Here is a 24,045-nt window from a genome sequence, read left to right on the forward strand (position 1 = left end):
GATCCCCCGAATTAGATGTATGCATATTAAGTTTACTAAAAGGTGGCATGTGAGGTCTGTAGTAAGAGCCCACTGGTTGTCATAATCATTGCAAAATGTACCTATGGATAATGTTTAAGAAATTATGTTCTTAAGGTATGTGAGTTCAGGCAGGTCACCAGAAGGTGCTAAACACACTCTTGTCAGATAGCAGGGAAGAGATGTTTCTCTCTTTCTGGCTGGTCACATGAATATTGTTCATTTCACAGTCTGAGCCAAATGCTAATTAAGAGATTGTGAAATTGACAAGAAAGAGGCACACAGGGTGCTGTCCTATTTATAAGTAAAGACAAAGATAATCGGGAATACAGAGAGACACCCTTCATCTTTTCCACTGAGGAGGCAAGCAGACAGCAGGACTTGTCTCATGAAGGGAAGACCACAACCAAGCCTGCTGTAATATGCTGGAAAGATTTTGGGTGAGTTTTGCCCTAGATGACATGACAGTAACTAGTTAAGTAGGTCTAAGTTCTAAAATGTGTGTGTTTTTATTTTATATACAACCATTTGTTTCCAATATTTCTACTTGCTATCACTTGAATCTTTATACTCTGTTAAACACATTTTTACCTGCTTTTACTATAAACTGACCTAAGTGCTATGTGTTAAGCAGAGCAGTAATGTGAGGTGTCTCTGGTAAACTGGGGCGTGGCATTCCTTTGGGAGCAGTGAATCTGTGAATACTGTGAGTGCCCAGTGGAATAGGGGCTGAACACTCCAAGGGGACTCTCAGAGGGTTGAGGGGTTGGAGTGCCTACTGCTAACCTGCGGAGGGAAAGCAGAGCCTGCATAGTCTGAGAGGGGAACGCTTGTGTTGCCCTTGGCCAGTGGCGTTGAGGAGCCGACCACAGCAGGCACAGACAAGGCTTCTTCACATGAATGGCCTTAAATCAGCTGGGCTAAAATATAAACTGGAACATCGCCTTGGAGAATTGTGGCAGATCAGGAACATCTGCTCTCTCCACACCAATCACTGCTCTGCTTTTTTCACCCCCAATGATTTATTTTGGTGGACAGAGAAGGAACTGCCTCTTATCTCAATGGCTTCTTTCTTCCTCCTCAGCTAGCAAGAGGCCAATAATGAGTTCTGTCTCCTTTAAAATTTTCGGTTGGCCTAACAAGTCCTCTCTTTAGGACACTGGGGATTCGGTATGAGTCACAGGAACCTGATCACCACATACTGGCATGGCAATCAGAACAGGCAGTCACATGTACCACTTTTGGCAGAAGGGTAGATTGGTATACCTGATTCTGTATCTTCTCCCTTAGAACACGGAATAATTTTTCTGGGCCAGTAGATTAGATGTTCATTTAAACTAGAATGGGCTCTGAAAGATTCACTTATTACATTGGATCCACTTATTTATGGGAACATATATTCTGGATTGTTTTCCCTTCTTCCTTTTCAACAAAATTTAGATGAGTTGCCCACTAAAGTTAAAATAAAATTATTCTTTTGGAAATTTGCCATCATCGCTTAGTGGTTAGGCAACACAAATACCTATTTGTCGTTTGTACTTCTGGAGCTTCATTCGTGCTTGCTTCACATTTTTATGTCCTTCCACCACCTGCTCCACCAAGTCTCTCATTTCCTTCTCTTCCTGAAGACGTTTCTCTGCATATTGGCGAATCAATTCTGCTGTCTAAACCCCAAACAAATAATAGACCAGTAAAGACACTGATAAAAACAACTCTGCTCTCTTTGCTGCAGGCCACTGAAAAAGGGTAAGGACAACTGGATTAGCAGGACTGCAGCCTCTACAAAAGTAACAATGGGTAAGGATTGGGACAGGAGGGAAACCCAAGTTCAAGGATCCTGTTTCTGTCTCATTCTCCTACAGCAGTTGTGCAGGGCTTGTTGTAACTCTAGGGCTGCAGTAACCTCTGTGCCACCTGCACAGGAAAACCAAAGTGACAGGATGTTCCGAAGGCCACTCAGATAATCATGGGAAGGGGAGTTCATTTGCACCATCTCGATAGACTTGCTCCCAAATGTTTCTCGGAGCAGATAAGGAGTCATTCCTGCACTGGTCATGACTTACTGAGGGCTTGTCTACACAGGGATACTCAGGAACATTAAGGTAACTTAACTAATGGTATGTCTACACTAGAAAGGTAAGTCGACCTAATACTGGAGCATGTCCACACTACCCTCCTTGGGTCGGTGATGCATGTCCTCACCAGGAACACTTCCACTGACCTAAGAGGGGCAGTGTAGGGAGCTGACAGCTCAGTCTCTCAGCTCTGCTGGCAGCTCCCTACCAGGAGCCTGGCTGCCCCATAGGCTCCTGGTGGGCTGCCCCCCCATTCCACTCTCCGTTTCCTCTCGGGAGTGGGGGAAAGCCACATGGGGCTTCTCGCCTCCCCGTTCCCCATTGGGAGGGGGGGGAGAAGCTGCCTCGGGCTTCTTGCCTTCTCATTCCCTGCCAGGACTGGGGGGAAGCTGCCTGGGGTTTCTCACCCCTGGGGAGCAAGATCCAGCTGCTCCGGCTTCTCAGCCCCCACCCTCCAATCCACTCCCTGCTGGGAGCCGGGCAGCCTTGTCAATTTCATGCTCCTCTGGCTCCTGGTGGGGAGTGGGCGGTGGGGGGCCACTTGAACTTTTTGCCCTGGATCCCAGCCAATACCCAATGTAAGTAACACAGTGTCTACACAGACACTGCATTGGCCTAATTACACTGGCTTAAGCCTGACACCTCTTGTGGAGGTGGAGTTATTATGTCGGTGTAGTAGGGCACTTACAAGGGTGGGAGGAAGGCTGTAGTGTAGACACTGACATAATTAGTTCGACATAAGCTGCCTTACATTGACCTAACTGTGTAATGTAGATCAGCCCTCAAGGTGTGGAGTTAATGCCCATAAGTTAAAGTGTGTATGGATGCTGATTCAGAAGTAAACTGGCCTTAGTTTGCTGTAACTTAATCCTCCTCCAAGGAAATCAGTTTACTCCTGAATGAAAGCACCCATACACTCTTTAACTTATGCACATTGACTTCACACCTTTAATTGATTCGCCTTAACTTTCCCAAGTGTCCCATGTAGACATGTCCTATTCTCAGGCAAACCTGATACAGGGCTAACTTAACTATGGGCCCTTAATGAGTCTGCATCATATTTCTCTAATACATAAAAAGTATATTTTCAGCTACCATCTGTATCGGCTTGTGGGAGGAGATGAATTAGCCCCAAACTCTGTGCACTTGGAAGTGTATTTCTTGAAACAATTGTTCAGCATAAAATATGTATGCACATCCATAAAGTATTCTTTTTGGGCTTCCCCTTCAGTGAGGTTCTGCATATTCCAAATAGCATGAAGCAAGTCAGGTGAGCTCAGACATCCAACATACTTTTGGTTTCCTTGATCCTATTCAAACACCGTAACATAGTTATCTTTCTACTAATGAGCCCACTGAAAACAACTGTCTTTAATCTCTTGGTGTCTGCACTTAGTTACAAAGAAGTGAAAATTCACAGTGACAGTGGATTCAGAGGTAAATATTTCTTCCTTACATTTTTGCTCACTTTAATAAACAAACATTAACTATCCAATCAAATACCAGTAAACCTTTTCTTTCCCAATGTAGTAGAACTTCTATGGATGTAAACTAAAGCATGAGATTTTTGCAGTGTGTTGCAGACTCCAGTTAAATACTCAGACCTACTTTGAATGAACTTCTGCACCTTGTTATAACAAGCTGTTTATTGATGTAAAGCCCAAATCAAGTCTGAGCAATTCTGTAATATTTTACCTCTTCTCTCTTTAGTTCAGCTTTCTTCTTGTTTTCCTGAATTACATTTTGACGTGCTAGAACTGCCTCCTCGTGACTCAATTTCCCTTGTAGCCTCCTACACTCTATCTCAGCCAGCTGTTGTTCCAAATCTTTTTCACGCATCTGTTTTTGCCATTCCAGGAATTCAGATGGGTCATGGGCCCCACGTAGCAAACTTTCAATTCTGGGAAGGAGAAGAAAACACTTAACTCTAGGTTCCTGTATTTGAACATTTTGGCTGCAAGCAAATTCTGTTTTCTAGATGAAACATTTCTTACAAACTTTGAGCAAAACCCATTCACCTCTTTGAGTTACCTCTTCAAACATGGTTGACAGGGCCGACCTTACGGATGGGTGACTACCCAAGGTGCCATGATCAGGGGGTCACCATGGTCAAGAAGATGCCAGCTTTTGGGAAGGATAAGAGGCTGCTGGCTGGGCTCCACTCACAGGTATGGGTAGCTTCATTGGATTGTGTGGTGTCCCGGCTTAGTGGAGGAGGCAGGTCAGGTCAGGCCAGCTCCTGCACTCACCCCAGGCTGCCTGGCGCAGCCTGCCCGCCAGGGCAGCAGCTCACCTGACCCCAAATGCTCATGGAGCAGGGGCAGATGGGGCATGCCCAGGCTAGTGGTGAGTGCTCCTGGGGATGCACAGCAGTGTCTGAAGTTGGGTGGCACTGGGGGAGTGGGGCTCCCTGGGTGGAGACAACTTGGGGAAACAGACCCTGTGCCAAGTGTGTGCTGTGCTGAGCTTCAGTTTGTGCCTCACAGCACTGCCATCCCCCTGGCGCTTCGCACAGTTCCAGCCTGGTGTTCTAGCCACTGGTGCCAGAGGCTCAGGTGCTCTAGGGAGTCAGCGCTGAACATATGGGCTGTCTGTACAGTCTGCAGGGGTCTCTGCTGTAGGTGCACACAGTCCCTATCATAACTTAAAAGCTTCTCCAGTAAACTCAAGGTGTGTGACCGCACTGAGTATCTGTACTTAAAGTCAAAGAAAGGGTGCAAAATATAAATTTGCCCAGGGCACCATTTTCTCCAAGGCTGGCTGTGGTGGTTGAATTCTACTATTTGAAAATTTCAAGTGCTCACTACATTATAGATGCTGTAAAAAAAAAGCCTTACTATAGATACAGCAACTGATCATGATAGTGGGAATACCACAGTCTGAGTGACAAATAACATCTGAATAGCAAACACCTGAGACTCAGTATCACTCTGCCAGAATCCACAGGCCAGATCCTCAGCTGGTGTCAATCACAATAGTTCCACTGAAGTCAGTGCAGCTACACACACTGACACCAGCCTAGGATCTAGCAACAAACAGGGAACAGAATGTGTGACAAATACACAAAATGAGGCTGTGATGCTGGTAGACGAGGTGACCGCTCTGGCCAAGGCTGTAGGTGTCAGCTGAGCACAGACCAATTCATAGCTGGAAACCAGACCGGCTCACCTGTGTGTTAGTATTTTTCAAGATAGGTATTAGATTTATAAGAATGTTTTTAGTGTTTAGACCCTAAGGCAGTGGTCCCCAAACCTTTTACCCCATGCTGCTCCTTAACCCTGTCTGCATCCTCTCCAACCCCCATAGCTGGGGCTGGGAGCAGGGCCACAGTTGGGCCCTGTAACTGGGAGCAGGGCTACGGTCAGGGGGCTGTGGTCATGGCCAGAGGTACAGGGGTTGAGGCTGAGAGAGGGGGATGCAGTGACTGGGGGCTGAGGCTGGGAGCAGGGCCGTGGCCACCACAAGTGGGGTCAGGACAGGAGCCAAGTGCCACGACCGGGGGCCCAGGTGTAAGCTGGACACTGCGACTGGGCACTGAGGTTGGGCCCCATGGCGGGGGCTGGCACCGCAACCGGGTGCTGAAGCCACAGCCAGGGGTTGGGCGCCAGAGGCTGAGCGCCGAGGCCGCAGCCCGTGGCTGCGGGGTGGGGCCAGAGCAGAGCTCAGGGCAGAGCAGAGCTGGGTGGCGTTCCCTCCCTGCCCGTGTGGGGACTGTCCTGGATCCTGCTGTACCCTGCCAAACATTCATCCATGCCCCCTCTAGGGGGGCGCACTCCACACTTTGTGGACCTCTGCTCTAAGGAATGCTTGTAAGTTGCTGCATGAATTAATTTCAGCTGTAATATCTGTATCGCATGCTATAAGGTGATATGTAAGTTTGGCTTTATAACTAAAAATGCCTGCTCTGAAACTCTGAACCCAGTCAGGAGCAATGGTTCCCCGCCAATCAAGAAGGACTATCAAAACTAAATGGACCACTGTGGAAAATCACGATACAAAGACTTAGTTAATGGCCTTCTCACACCCATGAATGTGCTACGTGGAAAAAAGCTCATCCCATCAGCTTGAATTCTGAAAGAAGGATATAAAGATAGCTGACATGAAAATTTTTCTGTTTTGCTGTATGGATTCTCACAGAGCTGGAGCTACGAAAGAGAAGCAGAGATCCTCAGGGTCAACCTGGGTTAGCGCTAAAAGACATACAGTGTTGACAGATTGCTACAACTCTGTTACATTTTGGAACCAAACACTGTAACTCATTTGTATATATATGTTTGCTTGCTTTAACCTTGCAATCATGGGTGCCGGGTGAACTGCCTGTTAGGGGAGGCTAGCCTACGGCTACTCCCCTTCCACCTGAGGCCACGCTCCTCCCCCTCCTTCTTCACCAGGAGTGCCCGGGAAGCTTCTGCTGCAGCAGAGGCAGCAGGAGGGGGTGGGATCACGCCTGGCTCTTTGGGAAGGCTCAGCCTTCCCCCACCTACATTACCCAGCGCCCATGTTTGTAATAACTCTCTCATTTCTTTTCTTAGTTAATAAATCCTTAGTTAATTTACTATAAGATTGGCTACAAGCATTGTCTTTGGTGTGAGATCTAAGGTACAAACTGACCTGGAATAAGTGACTGGTTTCTTGGGACTAGAAGCAACCTGAGTATTTTGTGATCTTTGTTGTACAACAACCAATTATTCCTAATTCCAGCTTTGCCTGGGTGGCAAGACAGATTGGAATGCCCAAGAGAACTGTCTGTGACTCCATGGTAAGACTGTTATAATGCTTCAGGAATTCACAGTTGTTACTGGGTTGGTGAAATCTAATTATAGAATATGCAACTCTTTTGAGGTCTCTGCCCAGCCTTTTTGACAGTGTGCCCTGAGACTGGCACTCAGGGTCAAGAACCACTTTTGACGGTGTGACAGACACCAAAAAATGATCCATGCGGGAATCTCAATGCTATATAATTCATGCTTTAGCATAGCATAGCAGTTTCATTCTGTATTTTGATATAAATTATTCTCAACAATAATAATGATGGGGTGTCAAATTTTTGTGGAACATAGGTAACCCTGGCCAAGATCCTCAGAAGTACTTAGTTGCCTAACTCCCATTGAAATCAGAAGGAAATAGATGCCTAAATACTTTTGAGGATGTAGTAGGCTCTTGCAACTAAAATGTGTGACGTTCATCATTTTGAGGAGGGCCACTTATTTTAGTCACATTTGACAGGTCTGAATTTAATCCCTAGCTTCATTATGCTCACCTCTAGCAAAATGGAAGGCTAGATTCTTGTGAAGAGGTTAATAATTTTTAGCACTCAGTCAGGTGGATTATTTATAATATTAATCCAAGCTGACAATATTCTAGATTCTATCTCTGTTGAAATTACTGGTTATAACATTATATATTTCTAGTGAAAGAACACAACCTGCACGGTCCATTCATACCTACTCTCTCTCCTCCCTCACCCCCAATGATTAAGAGGTGAACTGAAAACCCAGACTAATGACTCCTATGTCCCAGGATCCTGTATTGTCATGGAAGCAGGTGAGTATTATTATATAAATAGTAAGCAGTTTGGGTATAAAACTCTGAGTACAATAGCTTACAATCAGCTCAGATATAACTCCACTGAAGGTAACAGAGTTACATCAAGAATTATTTGACTTATTTGTTTTCTTTAACAAATACACTGTAAGTATTTCAATGGTATGAACATAATCTGTTTTTTATGTATACATATGTACACACATGGGTGTGCATGTGTGTAAATACCTATCCAGAATGATGTACCTGTGTGTATATAAAACATGATTATTCATGTCACTTAACAAGTGTGCATTAGCTAGAATCCTAAATTAGAATACAGTCACGTTGTACTCTACCTACAATAAAACAAAACTGTTCATTATCATCCTGATTAAACCTCTAATTTCAGTCCAATTTGCTCATTATTAATCATGAAAGTTTTCATATGCCTTTTAACAGATTCATTATATTAGTTTAACTGGAGTTTACTTAGTCTCCTTTAATGTGTTCTTTTATATAAAGGAATATATAAAAAGCAGCTGGTAAATATAATGTATAGAAAGTACCTATTGAGTTCTTGTTCCATTTTCCGCTGGTAGAGGGCACCTTCTCTTAAGATCGCTGCTGCATTTAATTTAATTGGTACATTGTCAATCTATCAGGAAAAGGAGTGCATATGTTATAATTAGAATGTTTACCAAAAATGGACTACAGAAATAATTCAAAGGGTTAAATATATCAATCCACTGTAATTCAATCACTTTAGATCACCTTCAAAATGAAGTGTAAGTTTTGCTCAAAGCCTCAATCTGAAATTCACATGTATGCTCTTCATAAACCATTCAAGCTTGTTAAGCAATCAGCCAGGTCCCTGAAGTGGGTTATAAATTAGTAATCACTTTTGGGCCATGTCAAATCCTATATAATGTGTTCACTTCCTTTAACTTGTTTAAACTCATATATTCATTTACATGGAAATATTCCAATAGAAAAAACATTCCAGTTGGTTTGGACAAAGATATGATTGCCAACTGTTTCCAACATAAAACATCTTGTGTGCCCACCTCTGGGAGAACTGAAAGGAAGGAAACTCACACAAATATTCAAGTAACGTGTAGTACCTTTCATCGGAGGATCTCAAAAGTGTTTTGCAAACAGTAATTTATTTTAACTTATCATATTTCTAAGAGTCAGTATCATTATATCCATTTTATAGATGGAGAAACTGAAGTACAGACTTCACTGGCCTTCAAAGTCACAGAGAGAGTTACCGGTACAACTGGGACTAGATCTAGGGCCGCTTCGGCATCTCTCTTCAGAGACAGTATTGCCTTAGCAGCAACTGACAGATAACTTCTGGGGTCTGAGAGAGGCAGTGGAGTAGAGCCACTACACAGCTTCTGAGCCAAACAAGGATTTTCCTTACACAAGTGGAATCCTCAGAGGGCCAAATGCAGCTTTACAGGTGCACACACTGGGCACAATTCTGATCTGACCAGCACACAAGAAAGGCAACGCCTTTGGACTCAGTGCCATAGTACCAGTGTAAAATTGGTGTGAGATCAGAATTGGGCCCACCCCATACAGAAAACAAAAATCAGTGATGACACCAGTCAGTTAAACTAAGTCCATTCATGAAGTGCATATGGAAGTAAATCATATGAAAAATGTACTTTTAATTACAGGCTAACTGCTTAGGGACTGGCAGAGCAATAGATGTGCAGAATCACTCAAGATGTCCTATACTTAAAAAAATTAGTTGAAATGCATAAGCAAAACTGAAAAAACATGGTTTTTTTCATATTTGAGGTTGATTATGTAGGCTGAGCACAACAGGCAAATGATGTAATCTGGAAATTCAAAAATGGAGCTGAACAGTGTGGTTTTTCTACAGCGTAGGACACATTTTAATGGCCCACCTGTGAAATGTAATTATCCACCTATTTTTCAATGCAAAAAAAGGTAGGTCCCAAAGTTTGGGGGAGGAGACAGCAATGAGAGTACTTTCTTCCCTTAAACTGGTCTTGCCATCTCTAAAGAGACAAGGTGGATGAGGTAATATCTTTTATTGGACCACCTCTGAGTACAAATACCCAGCCCTGAAGAAGAGCTCTGTGTAAGCTTGCAAGCTTGTCTATCTCATCAACAGAAGTTGGTCCAATAAAAGATATTATCTCACCCATCTTGTCTCTCTAATATTTTGGGACCAATATGGCTACAATAATATTGCTACCTTTAGTCTTTTCAGTGACTGATGCTCTCCCTTTTTTCTTTTTCTTTTTTTCTGCTCCATCTCTGTATGTGTGTCTGTCTGTTTGTCTCTCCCCACATCCTATATTTTTTATATTGTACTGGTTCTAAATTGAAAACATTCACTAAAATATGTGGAAGTTTTGATGCTTTTGGAAACTGCTTGTTTATTCTCCCTTCATGTAGTGTATGCAGTTTCTGTAGTTGAGATAGAAAAGTGGACAATATCCTGAACTGAAATTGACTATGAGGCCAATATTTTACCTAGAAACGTTCCATCTCCAGTTTAATAAATAAAAATTTGATTGAATAAAATGCATTCATAACAGCCACGATCCACAAGGATTACAAGATATGTGCAAGTAAATACAAAGAAAGTATCTAAATAGACTTGTCTATTGTATATATTACCAGTGAATACCTGAATTTCACATTACCCCTTTTCTTGTGTGTGCTCCCTTCCCCCTTCTCAAGCAGGAAGAAGGGACAGCAAACCTGTGTAATTCAGCACAGCAAATTCTTATGGAAAAAAATCATATTCAATACTTCCACCTAATGAACACACTATTTCTCACCAAAACAATAAATATGTAGAGAGCAGGACCTCCTATGAGCACTAGGCAAACTGAGCCAGAGTAATGAGCCATTTGTACCGTCTCACTGCTTGCAGTGCGAAGAAAGAATAAAGATTTTTTAAAAGCAGTGGTTAATCATTTTTGTCTGCACAGCGAGTTTCAATGTGCCTGATTGAGACTAGAAAATGTGTTTATCGAATGTTCTAACAAAAAGGTACAATTGAGGTCTAACAAAAAGGTAAATGAACTATGGTTAATTGCACACTGACCCTAATCTATTTAAATATTATACAATTTGATTATTTTGAGATGGAGTTTGTGACCTGATTTCTAACATATTGTATTCACATTCTTCCTAAATCATCTGAATTGTCTATTGGGAGATGAAGGATGAATGGGGGTGAGGATGGTAAGTAGAATTTATTTTAAGACTCAAACAATATGCTTATCTCAGCTATGAAAGTTTTATAGCAGCTCCCTGAACGCCACCTAACCAACCTTCAAGGCAAATGTGTTTGGATGAGATAAATATGATTATACCACTGGAAAATATACAAGTAACTATTAAAAATGTCCCTGATCAATTTAATAAGACACTGGATCCATATTTTTCTTGTATGCAGCTTAACCAGATGGTTGAATTCCCACAAGCCAACACTCTAGCTAATAAGTTTCAATATTTTAGATTGTCAAGAGGGAAATGTAACAGACACAGACTTTAACAAAGTCCAAATTACTGTTGGTCCTGTGAGTGTGTTAACCTTGTAAATGCTTTTTGACATATTTTTGTTCTTCAAAGAGAGGAAGGAGTCGGAGTCTTAATGCTATACAGCACTTTAAAAAAAATTGGGCATATCATGTAGGACAGCACTTTTAAACAGACATATTAACGTAATGGTAGTAAGTATAGTAGTGGTATTACTGTTAGAGCTGAACACTGTAAATTATCAGTGTCAGATCTGGTTTATAGATATTTTCCAGAGGCCAGATTTTCAAAGGGGAAACTGGAATCTAAATGACCTCACAAATAAAATGTGTCAGCCTGTTGTAGTTGATTATTCATTTGTGAATAGTTAGCAGATTTGCACATGCAGTGGTTTGAGGGAACCATAGAGTCGTGAACCTCTCTTATATGTGCAACACCATGCTACTGACAAGCTTCTGAAGTCAGTGGAGTTATTTGAAATTTGTACTTATGCAACTGGGATCAGAATTTGGCCCTATGTACTGCTAAAACGTCAATATCAAGAATTGTTCAATAAACAATCTATTTCTTTAGACTATGGGACAAATTCCCCATTTATACTAATAGTGAATCTGATCCTAAGGCATTCTCTGTTATTTTGATTCAGCTATTTTGGTTTGCTCTTAGTGTTTATGAAAGGTGCCAGATAGAAAGTCCTGGGGACTGAAGTCTTTTATTATCCACAGGACAATCACATCTTAGGCAGAGGCAATGCAGGCTTCCCAATGCTGTACTACCGTTTCTAAAGGTGTGTCTACACTTCAAGCTGGGGTTGTGATTCTCACTGAGCTAGCGTGCTAAAAGTAGAATGTAGCCTCAGCAGCATGAGCTAGCCACCCCAAGCCTGAGCCCATCCAAGAACCTAGACACATACTTGGGACAGCTAGCCCATCCTGCCACTTGCACTACTGAAGTCTCAGCAACTTGGTAATCAGTGTTGTGGGTTTTCTGATTTAGGTACCTGTCCAATGGAAACTAAACAACTGATCAAACAGTCATTACATGGTGATTGCTCTCAGTTCTTTAGGAACTAGATTTGAATCAATGACCTACAGACTTTATTGTCAGCTACTAATCCCCTGGCCATAGGCCTTGGTGTAATAGACTTGATTACAGAGAAGTTGTATCAATTTGCACTTGTTCCAAATCTGGTCAGGACTTTCTTTTAAACTTTTCAAACACTTGTAACATCTATACAGTGTAAGTGTTACTCACCTTGCCCTGGATCTTCTGAGCCCGGAACTTTGGTTTATTCTTCATAACATCTGATATATACTGCAAGTCATCAAAATTATTTTCATTTCAGAAATAGATTTTCAAATACTCAGGAAAAATCATCTTATTAAAGACATCAAAATTGTGTCTTGAATATTATTTCCTTTGGAAGAACGAATGTGATCATTGAGGATCAGATCATGCAATAATAGCTTCCTTAAAACCTGTTGTGCACTCCTAACTCATTGAGAGTTCTGTATACCAAATAATTGCAGCACAGGTTCTGAGAAAAGTTATTGCTATGATTACTATGAAATGTATTTAGATGGCTAACATCAAATAATAAAGTAACATTAATGTTTGCTAAAGAAATATTGAATATGAAATGCTACCAAAGGCCACAAATAGTCAGTTCTTAACTAAGCTGTGAGTTTTGTGAAGATAAAACAGGATATCAAAGGAGATTTCATGAGATTATTTACTGTATGTGGAATTCTGACAATGACAGTGAACTTCATTATTTGCTGCTAGCTATAGATGTTCACATGAAGGTGCTTGGATAACATGGTGATTGGCATGGTATAAATGATACACAGACATGATACCACAGTGATCATATTACATTAATGGGCATGATGCTACAGCTGTATATCAGGAGTCACCTAATCAAACCAAGAGCAGTTTTCATTCAGCTGCTGGGTACCCCTTCAAGTTAATGGAAAACTGCCCTGTTAGATAAGAGAACTGTTAACAGTGCAAGGGAAGTTGCCAGAGCAGTGTTAAAAGTAGGCAGGGAAGAGAGGAGGGGCAGCAGCAGCAGGAGTATTGGAGTGAGGAAAAGGGAGCCAGTGGAGATCCTGCACAGTGAATGAAGCATAGACCAGGATCTGTGCATTATATAAACTAAAAACATCCACATTTCAAAGGGCAGGGCTTTAGTTCTACCTGGGGAATCTGGTGTCAGGCTCTGCTTTCTTGTATTTTAGAATGACCCCTTGATGGAATGACAGCATCATAATTACTAACTCCAAATACTGAGCGATCCTTTGAGCACATGGACAAAAAGTGACTAATATGTACAAAAACACATGGTAGTAGTTTTTTAATTTACCAATTTTGTTTAACTTACACCTCTTAGGGCTTTGTTCTCAGGCATTGTGGTTGCACACCTGAACTGGCTAACATTTGCTTCCAGCAGCAGTTCCTAAAATCAAAACAATTATTTTTTAAAATATGGTACATTTTAAATTCTCCATTGACGAATTTAAAAAAAAACAAACTTTTTTTTTTGACGTAGCAAACTGAGGTAATTATTAAAATACAGAACTCTAAATACCAAGTGAAAATATGAATGCTTGGAGTATAAAGCAACTGGTGTACAAGAACTATTCATATATGGCAGAGGTGGCCAAACTTACTGACTCCCTGAGATTCCCCTCCCCGCTGAGCAGAATCTTTTAGCCCCACCACCCTGCTGCAGGGCAGAAGCTCCGAGCTCCCCACCTCAGTCTGGTAGGTGGAGAATGGGGGGCATAGAGGGCTCTGCGAGAAACACTTCAGCAGTAAAAGAGATGCATGCAGCTCACAAGCCTTAGTTTGGCCACCCCTGATATATGGTCAAACAAAATTTTCAATAAATCAGAACAAATTCTAAAAAAGGGATCACAGAGCAATGAACTTTGTGGGTTACAGGCTGATATATTAAATTCTGTAAAAGTAACAAATGCTATCCAGGCAGTAAGATAATGTGACGTATATATACATTTTTTTGGTTATGTAACCTCCCCACTTTTTTTAACACTGCAAAGCCCTACAGAAAAGAAAAAAACTCTGAAGGCAGAGGCTTAATCAGGACATACCAGTGAATGAAGACAGACACAAGGATGGATTTAAACAGCAAATCTCAACTTTTATAAACTTAACATTGGGGAGTAGAGCTGTCCACCTCATTGCCCCAGGGATCCAATACCAGGCATGTAAGTAGATCTACAGTGGGGCTACAGAGCTCTACCCATATAATCCCTAACTCAGGGTAGACTCTCCTCAGCCAGTCACTGTAGTATTATTCAGTGATCACACGCTTCTGAATCCTCTCACACACGTCATCCAGGTGGTGCACAGAGGGTACAAAGAAGGAGGGGGTCTTGGTCTGTGAAGTCTTCAGGTCTCCTCTTCTCCACCAGAAAGAAGAAATATGGAAATCTGAGGACATCTGTACTTCTGGGACCTGGCTCTTTTGAGCTGCGTGTTGTAAAGAACTAAACATTCCTACTTAATTTCTATGGTCTGCTCCTGTTTGGCCTATCTGTGCCTTCATGATGCTGTGAGAAAGGTAGACCTCCCCTCCTTTCTCCCTCCCGCACTAATCTGCTCCCAATGGGAACAATTCCTTCCTCACCTTAAAACATGAACAACACCCTAAAAGCAGCTTCTATACTACAACTACTTGGAGGGAGGATGTGGCAGTTAAACAGAGGAAGGGGCTCCAAAAGACCCAGGTAAGAGTTTAAAAAAATATGAGGGGTAAAGGGAATCAGGCTCCAATCAGCTCCGATTTCTCTCTGATTGGCCAATGGGAGATGGAGAACTCCTGGAGGAGGAGGGACCCACCCCTGCATTCCCCAGCATGTGCTCCCCCTCCTTTTGGGGCTGTCTACTTCACTGTGATCCACTCAAGGCTCCTGCCCATTGAGACGAATGGGTGGCATTTTCAGAAATCTATTTGGAAAGAATGCACCTATGTAAAAAAATGCACTTACTTTACCTAGCCCTGGAGAGCACTGATATGTTTCCCTCACAATCCCTAAGGAGATTGAGCCAAATGTTTAAAAATGTACCTCCATTTCTGTGTGCAGGAGCATATGCATTAATCAACTTTCAGGGAATGAAGTTTGGAATTAACATCTATATGAATTTTCATCCTTGATGAAAGTCTTTTGTTAGGGACCTGATTCTAAAATAATTCCACCTGGATGGGCCCCTGCTTGGAGCCCTAATGACTTTGAAGCTCTTTGAAGGATTGAAACTTTAGTTAAAAGCCCCATTACTGCACATGGCACACAACTATCAGCATTTATTTTTCCATAGTAAGCAGGACAACAACTTTATTCCTTTTCCTGGATTGGTGGAGTGGGGGGGTTGAAGAGAAGCTTGGGCACCAGGGACTGCTCCAAGAGGCACAAGGATATTAGTAGCTCTAGCTGAACCCTTTTAAAGTGGGCAGCACATGTAATGATCCAGCCAGTGCTTAATTTTTCATTTTACTAATCTTTGAACAATAACATTTCCTTTGATAGTAAACTGCAGCACCGGAAGCGAGAGGTATACTCTGGATTTTCCACCAGCTCTCTGAGTGATTATGCTAAACTGGATAGTAGTTGTATGTGTAGCATTGGCCCTGGCATAAAATGCACAGGGAAAGGTCCCTGGTGTTTTCACTCTTTTCTAGAGCTGCTCTGACATGTCAGTCACAAGGTTATATGTGCAACTCTATGAAGGAATAAGTGACATTTCCAAATACATCTTTCTTTTCAGGAGCCACAATTTCCACTTTATTTAGTTAACAGTCTGAGGAACTGGCCTTTGTGAATGCTTCGGATGCCTTTTATGCCATTTTAGAGGCAGAATGACAAAACCTGCTGCTACTGCAGCTTCACTTTCTGCTGTGGCTTTCCTTTGTTTTGCTTGCATTCATGCATCTGCTCCATTGGAGAACGTGGCTGTTTGGTAAGTGATTCTACAGTTATCTCAGACTCTTGACAATCCAGACAATGCACTTTGTTTCTTTCCCCTTCCAATCTTTCCATATAATGTGTGCTAGGCTTGTACATTCTGCGCAACACAGACACAATGAAAGGATAAAAAAAAAAAAAAAAGCAATACTGCCTGAAAATAAGAACATACAAGAAACACCAGATGCCTATAACGAGATGCGGCAACAGTTTAGGGGGGGGTTGAGCGGGGCAGGGGGGAGACATGGAGAGCAGCGGCAGGGAGGGCGAGCAGGGGAGGAGAGAAGGGATGCACGCAGCGAGTGACATGGGTGGATGAGCGAGGATGGGGGACGCGGCTGCAGAGAGGCCAAGTGGAGAAGGGGAGTTATGGAAGAGAGGAGGGGGGCCAAGCGGGGAGGTGGGCTGGAGGGGAGGAATGCGGCGGTGAGTGGGGTGGGGGTTCTGGGACAGAATGGGGGTGGACTGTGGGTGGGGACCACAGGTAGAAGAGGTGGGACAGGGAGCTAGCCTCCCCGATGGGAAGCTTTCACCCTACTGTCTATGACCCGGGCCCATTTTAAAACTTCCGGGCCCCCTTAAAATCACCATGCCCCTGGGCAACTGTCCCCCACTGTCGGCAGGCCCGCCCTCAGTCCCTCTGTGGAGCAGGAGCCAGGCAAGGCGGACGTGAGAGCCTTCAGTGGGCTATCTATGCAGGGGTAGGGGAAATCTCCACACCATGGATTTGTTTACAGGGCCAGTGCAGACAGAGGGGAGAAAAGCATGGCACTGGGCACTAATGTGAGAACAAGTCTGCAGATGGGGCAGTCTTGATTGGCCACATTATGACAACATCATATGGCTACTTCCATGAGAACACTACCCCTTGTAACAGTACTGCGATTATTTGTAGTGCAACAAAAGTCAATAGAAGACAGTCTCTGCCCTGAAGAGCTTACAATAGAATAGACAAAACAGACAAAGGGTGGGGGAAAGAGATAGAGGGAGCAGCCTTCATGGCTCAAAGGCAGGATCTGTGGGTCAGCAGCTGCAGAAGCATTTTTGCATTGGATAGAGCCCTATGGCTGTGAAAACTGTGCCTTACATTAAAGAACAAACAGATGCAGGAGAGGGGGGAATTAAAAATAAAATCATGCTACACTTACCTCAGCTCTTCGGCGATTTTTGTACTTGATTTTCTGAAGGTGCTGCTTTTCCTTTGGAGGTTTGTAGGTGCTCTGAGGAACCTATATTAAAAGGCACCAATTTCTGTCATACAGAGTATGAAAGACTGAACTTTTAAACAATAAATCTTAGTGTGTGGGGTGGGCATTTATCCTTAGTGTAAAACTACAGCAGTTATTTAAAAAGTAGACAGCTGTTGACTCAGTTTAAAAAAAAATCCATCCTTGCCAGGTGAAAGGCAAAAGAGAAAGAAATCTTATGTTCGCTTCCTTTGCCTCCCAGAAAGTGAGAAGGCCCGTTCATACTTCTGACCCCATTGTACTTCCAGATAGGGTTTGCAAGTTGTGGGTATAGAATTGCTTGGGGGTGGAGGATTAAGACAGTCCTCATAACAGCATTCACAGGTCTGGAGAAGCACTCAGGTTTTGGAATGTGGGATGGTAAAACTGCCAGGAAAGGGTTCAGTTCTACCTGTCTGCCACATGACCCAGCAAAGGATATAAGGAAAGGACATGTCTGGTATATGTCTGAGGACTGTAGTCTGGTTGGTCAAGGGAATTGCTTTGTGATACTTATGAATTTTGTGTTTGAACAATAAATTGTGCCTTGAGACAAAGGTCTGAAGTGGACTTGGGTGTGGCATTGGTTCTTTCCTGGGCTGCTGAGATAGCCCACCAGTTTACAGGATGCTGACTGAAGTAGATATATTTCTAATAAATATGTTCTAGTTCAATCAGACATTTTAGGCTTGATTTAGGAATTACTGGGTGAAATTCTACGGCCTGTGTTGGGCATGAGGTCAGAGATCACAATGGCCTTACAATTTGTGAACTCAAGCATTTAATGGATCATAAACCATTCATGACATGCACCAAAACGTACATGCAACCCTCCATTGACTTTACTTTTTTACATAATTGTTCACAAATGAAAAGTTTAAAGGTTAGCAACTATGGGTATGGTTGACACTACTCAAGTATCTCAACGTGCTTTGCAAACAATAAATTAAAATCCACGACATCCCTCAACGGTAGCTAAGAAATGTAATCCCTGTTTCACAGATGGGGAAACTGAGGCCCAGAAGACTTACAAAAGCTTGAATAAGAAGTCAGTGTCAGAGTTTGGAACAGAACATCATTCTTCTGTCCTCTCCCCAGACATGTGCTTGAGCCCCAAAACCATCCCTACTTCCCCTGAGAAGCTTACACTGAAAAGCTCCTTTTCCCTCCTCAGATATGCCCACACTTATCACTTGTGTGCAATTTAAATCAGAGGGACATTTCAATCAGATTTGTTTTTAAAATGGCCCTACCCTTGTAATTTAGCACTCAGATACCATGGTAACAAGCTTTAGACAGACAGATGAACAGGAATTCCTCTTTGTGACAATTACCAAACATCCTGTAGTTGCTGGGAGCTAAGTGGAAGAGAGGATGAATAAACAACTATGAGAAGAGTCATTTTCCACGAGGTCTAACACTAGAGCTCAACCTGCTCTAAATTAAGGGCTAACTTTTACATGGCTTTATGAAGCTGCACAAAGGCAAGGAGTTTCTTTCTTGCTTGTCGCCTCATAGAGGGGCCAGGCACATCTGTCCTTTCTGGACTATATTTTTATTAATGTTCTCGGAGTGCTAGCCACCACAAAAAGGGGTGAGGAAAGTGGGCCAGGCCAGGCCATGCCCCACTCTTCCTCTGGCTATAATTGCTGACCAAATGCATGAGGCAGAGGGGAGCAGCCTTCTAACAGCTTATGCAATAGCTGTGCTCCTTGAGGCACAATCTCTCCTAAACCTTCCCTAGTGGTTGCGTAACTCTGTACTGCACACAACACAGACGAGTGCCTTAAAAGCACAGTGTGGCCCTAGATATTAAGAGACAACTTGACAAACGATTTCTAAGATATCGACTGAATTTTCTTTAACCACTCAAAAATATACACACAAGTAACAAAGTGTTATACTGGATGGAAATGAGGCAATTTCACAGTGTCCGGAAAACATTAACTAAGTGAGGGGGGAAGGAGGGGAGTGGGAAAAGCAAGAGGGGAAGGGAATACATGCTATATCTAGTGATCAGTAAACACTTCCGAGCTTTGGCAGTGACCATTCTTGTATTTCTTTAAAAATTACTGTTGTGAGATGGACAAGGATAGGGTTATGCTTATTGCATTAAGAACTTCTATTTTACAATAACAAGATTATAGAGCTTAAGTATTACATTATCAATATATTATCAAACAAAATCTTGTACATTAGTCAAGAGATTGTTTTTGTTATTATTTTAAAGAAAAAACAGAGACTCAAAAAAAGCCACAAGGTCAAGGAAATATATAAAGAGTGGGCTAAATTTGGCCCTGGTCCAAACATGTACAATTCCAATAGAATTACAAGGACTTTTATCTGAGCTGAATGCAGCCTAATGTACTGAATGTATACATTTTAATTCTAGAGAAATCTAAAATAATGTGTAATAATTTCATAATCACCACTTATAGGACTAATGTTAAAAGAATGGATTAATTTACACAATAAATCATGGTTGGGATTTTCAAAGGAGTTTAGGGGATTTAGGTGTCCAAATCCCATTGCATGTTAATGGAAATTGAGCACCTAGCTTCCTTTGGTTCCTCTCAAAATTCCATTCTAAAGCACTAGTCTTTCTTTGTAGAAAGCTGAATTTGCAAATGGCTGCAGGTGTGTGTAGATGAGAAGGGAGACAAGAAATTATAAACTTTTGGCCATGAAGTCACTATTTTATTTTGCAGCAGTGGACAGGGTGAAGCAAGAAGAGGCCTATTTCTGCCTGGGCCACCCTTTAATACACAGCCTCCCAGCATGTACCTGCCAATCCGAAGGGTGTGGGCCCATCTTCCTAACCTGTACCCTGCAATCTGGGCCAGCTGTGAGAGGCCAGCCAAATTTGCTGCAACTTCAAAAGAAATATCATGGTCTCAACCTACTATTAAGAGGACACTAGTCCATAACAGCAAACTAATAGACAATTCAACATGATTATCAGTTTCTGTTTTGGAGGTGTTCAGGATCTGAACTAGTGGTGGTGACAATGGAGTTACAGGTTAGAATCAAAACTCATTTGCAGAGTTATGTCCAGAAGTAGCACAGTATCTGCCCATACTGTGACAATGATGACTCTCTTTTTCATGAGCACTTAAACAAATTTGGCAGACTTGATCTGAATTTAAATAAAATCCAATATAATCCTTGCACCACAAATGCATTCTATACATTCATGTGAGTTAATGCAAAATTACTCTTAGGGAGACTGTACAGCATAAAGGTGACAAGGTGACAGTAACTTGATTCATTCTTACACAGATTAAGTATTTAATAAATGCATTTTTTCAGAACCTGGTATTTGATTGTTTCAGTGTGAAATCCCATTAATTCTACAATGTGCTACCATGAAATTGCACTACTACCCAAAGATGCAAATGATTTCTGTGAGCATTTTTATTATGAAGAACCTAATCTACTAATAAAAGGTTATAGATAATGCCCAGAGCTATAGTCCTAAACTCAGTTGCCTATGAAACGAAATATAAACAATCATGGAGTCTTTATTCAATTAATCATAACAACGTTAGCCCAAATCCTGCTTACTTTAACCAAACAAATAACCACACTGAAGTCCATGGTGTCACTCCAGAGTTACACTGGTGTTACTGAAATTAGAATCTTACCCAATGTGACTGCTTAAGTTAGAAAGGCAGTTCTAACACAGTTAGGCCTTCAAGAGAAAACCTCTACCCTCATTTACATGTGAGCAATACATATTAAATGCTAACCATTAACATTAAGCTACAACACAAACCCACATGACAGGCAATGAAATTCCATCCACAAGGATGATCTGCAAATCTAGGGTTGATTTTGCCTACTTTGAAATTGCTGGGAGTTTTGCCATTTACTTTAATGGGGAGCAGGATTAAACCCATATATCTTTATACAAGTTACAGTTTGAGGGTTTATTTCCAATCTTCACCTGCAGATTCCCCCAAAGTAGAATAATCTTCACGTTAAATGACCCAGCAGCAACCTGTTAGGTTACACATTCAAGGGGCAAGGATTAAATTGTTGCTGTAATGGGATTTTTCTACTTTCCAGATAATTGTAGGAGCCACATTTTTGCTACCTTCACCTTCCCTTGCTGTAGAAGAGTATCTATGGTATGCTTAGAAAACACCTATTACATCCATTAAACACAGCATGAATTATTTTCTACAAATTCAGCCTTCAACTCAGAACACCAAAGTCCTCCCCTGTTATTCTATCAGTGTTAGTAGGTTTTCTTCTATTATTTTAGATTCAAATAAATTCAAGGAAGAGACTGTTAACCACATATTATGGTTCAGTACAAACACATACAACTTAACATTGTCCAAAGAATAAAAACCACTCACAGGTTGATGCTTCTCCTGTAACGGTATTGGCTCAGGTATTGGTATGGCTCGTGGCTTAGGGATGGTCAGATCAAACTCCTTTGGCTTCGTGACCGTCAAAGTCTTTATAGTTGTAACACGATTAGCTAATTTGTCAGCAAGTTGCTTGATAAGTTGTTCTATTTTTGGCTGCCATCTTTAAAAAAAATACTTTAAAATCATATTTTCACTTTTTCCTCTTATATCAATTAATAATGCAGTATCTGAGATTGTCAATGATGCAAATTCTGTCTTAACTTTGGCTCATCTGTTTATTCCCTTTTAAATATATTGATCAGTTGATTTGTACCAATGATTAGTGGCGCACACTGTGGTACTCAGAAATATGACTTCACTTCTTGAATAAAAGTTAGTCTATTTTCAATAAAACTGTTTATTTGAGGTGAAACAACCGTAATTTATGCTGATTAAACAAGCACATTGCAAATTCATTTTACAACAGTGTCAGACAGCAAGTCAACAGAGAGGCAGTTATCATAAACAAAGTAGGTATAGATGAAAGGAATCAAGACAGACAATGGTCTAAATTATATTCTTCAAACTGTCTGACAGAGAGTGAGTATACCACTAGCACAATCTCATTTAATCAAAAATTAGAAGAATATAAATAATTCGCTTGAGCAAATGAATCCCTCCAGAAGGTGGAGCTGGTGGGACATCCAACATGGTTTGGGTTTTTTTTGTTTTGTATTATTTTTGTGTATATCAGGATTAAAACTTTCAAAGTGTAGGGCCAAATTCTGCTCTCAATTACACTACTATAAACCCCACCAGTCATGAGAAATACATGAATGTAATTTGGCCCTTAATACTTAAAATAGACACATTACTATCCCATACATAAATACTCAGGTGTTGAACCTTGAAAGTCTGCATTACTTTTAGAGTCTCATCAGTCATAATGCAATGAAAGAGCAATATATCTTAACTTAGACCTTGAATTCTTGGTATCACAAATTCTTCAGAAGCCAATATTTTTCTGTGACTTTCATCTCCTGCTCTTTGGTTTTAGAGCCCCTTCATAATAAGACCACATAGGCTTCTGATGTGTCTACTGCCACTCAAATCATCAAAAGAAAAGTTGAGAGTAACTGAATAACTGAGATTTTCATATTAGAGAGGGGTAGTATGCAGTTCAGCTCCTTATGATGCAGTTGACCTCCCTCACGGAGAATGTAAAAGGAGCTTCAGAATTTTAGCTTGTACTATAATTCTGATGTAAAAGCAATGGGTAACTTATGGGACTCAGGGTTAGATCCACAAAAGGTCTTAGATACCTAAATGCCATTTTAGGTGCCTAAATTCAACATTTAGGCACCACTGAGATCCTCAACCCCACTCTGATGCTGCCTAATTCTGCAGATGCCTAAACTTCTATCATTAAAGTCCCCTAGTTACCTAAGTTTCTGTCAGTGAGCATGTGCACAGGCATCTCAGTTAGGCACTCAGGAACATATCTCATGCCTAAGCCCCAGTAGGATCCTCAAAGTAAGCCTTCCCCTGCCTAGCTCAATCTGGCAGGCATGTTCTGAGCACGCCAAACCCACACAAAAGGGCTGCAGGAGAAGTTCCCCCTCCCAACTTTTAGCCCATGGTTAGGGCACTAACCAAGGATTTAGGAGACCCAGGTTCAATTACTCCCTCTGTCTGAAGTGAAGGAAGCATTTGATGTTATTATGGGGTATGGAACAGCTTCCATATGAGCGGAGATTAAAAAGACTGGGACTGTTCAGTTTAGAAAAGAGAAGACTAAGGGGGAATATGATAGAGGTTTATAACTGGGTTCCAAAAAGAATTGGATAAGTTCATGGAGGATAGGTCCCTCAATAGCTATTAGCCAAGATGGTCAGGGACACAACCCCATGCTCTGGGTGTCCCGAAACCTCCAACTGCCAGAATATAGGACTGGATGACAGGGCATGGAATACTAGGTAAATTGTCCTGCTCCATTCATTCCCTCTGAAGCATCTGCCATTGGCCACTGTTGCAAGACAGACTACTGAGCTAGCTGGATCATTGGTCTGACCCAGTATGGCCATTCTTTTTTTATGAAATTGAGTCTCCCTTGCCACACGTTGGAGGAGAAAGCACTAACCATTGGCTAGGGCGTATTCTGGGGAAGGTCTTTCTCAGTCTCTCCTGTTGAAACTGTTCCATTGTGTATAAAAAATTACATTTGCACTGAAACAGGGGGACTGGAAGCTGGGTCCCCCACACCCGACACAAGTGCCCTAACCATGAGGCTATTGAATTATTCTTCACCTCTTCTGGCCCAGTGCAT

The 24,045-nt window shown here is 41.8% G+C and overlaps 1 protein-coding gene across 1 annotated transcript in view; it reads right to left on the reverse strand.

Annotated features, from left to right (window-relative positions):
* CFAP99 (cilia and flagella associated protein 99) overlaps positions 1-24,045 on the reverse strand; it is an 89,010-nt gene that overhangs the window by 27,106 nt on the left and 37,859 nt on the right. Inside the window, exons 6-12 of the mRNA XM_067558864.1 lie at positions 21,726-21,900; positions 17,284-17,364; positions 13,534-13,608; positions 12,405-12,464; positions 8,186-8,274; positions 3,789-3,993; positions 1,541-1,682 (exon numbers count right to left, since the gene is read on the reverse strand). Of these exons, the coding sequence (XP_067414965.1) occupies positions 1,541-1,682; positions 3,789-3,993; positions 8,186-8,274; positions 12,405-12,464; positions 13,534-13,608; positions 17,284-17,364; positions 21,726-21,900 (827 nt within the window). The remainder of the gene's footprint in view (positions 1-1,540; positions 1,683-3,788; positions 3,994-8,185; positions 8,275-12,404; positions 12,465-13,533; positions 13,609-17,283; positions 17,365-21,725; positions 21,901-24,045) is intronic.

This window comes from Emydura macquarii, unplaced genomic scaffold (assembly GCF_026122565.2).
Source record: "Emydura macquarii macquarii isolate MOO-44397 ecotype Brisbane River unplaced genomic scaffold, CSIRO-AGI_Emac_v2 contig_2199, whole genome shotgun sequence".
Lineage (NCBI taxonomy): Eukaryota > Metazoa > Chordata > Testudines > Chelidae > Emydura > Emydura macquarii.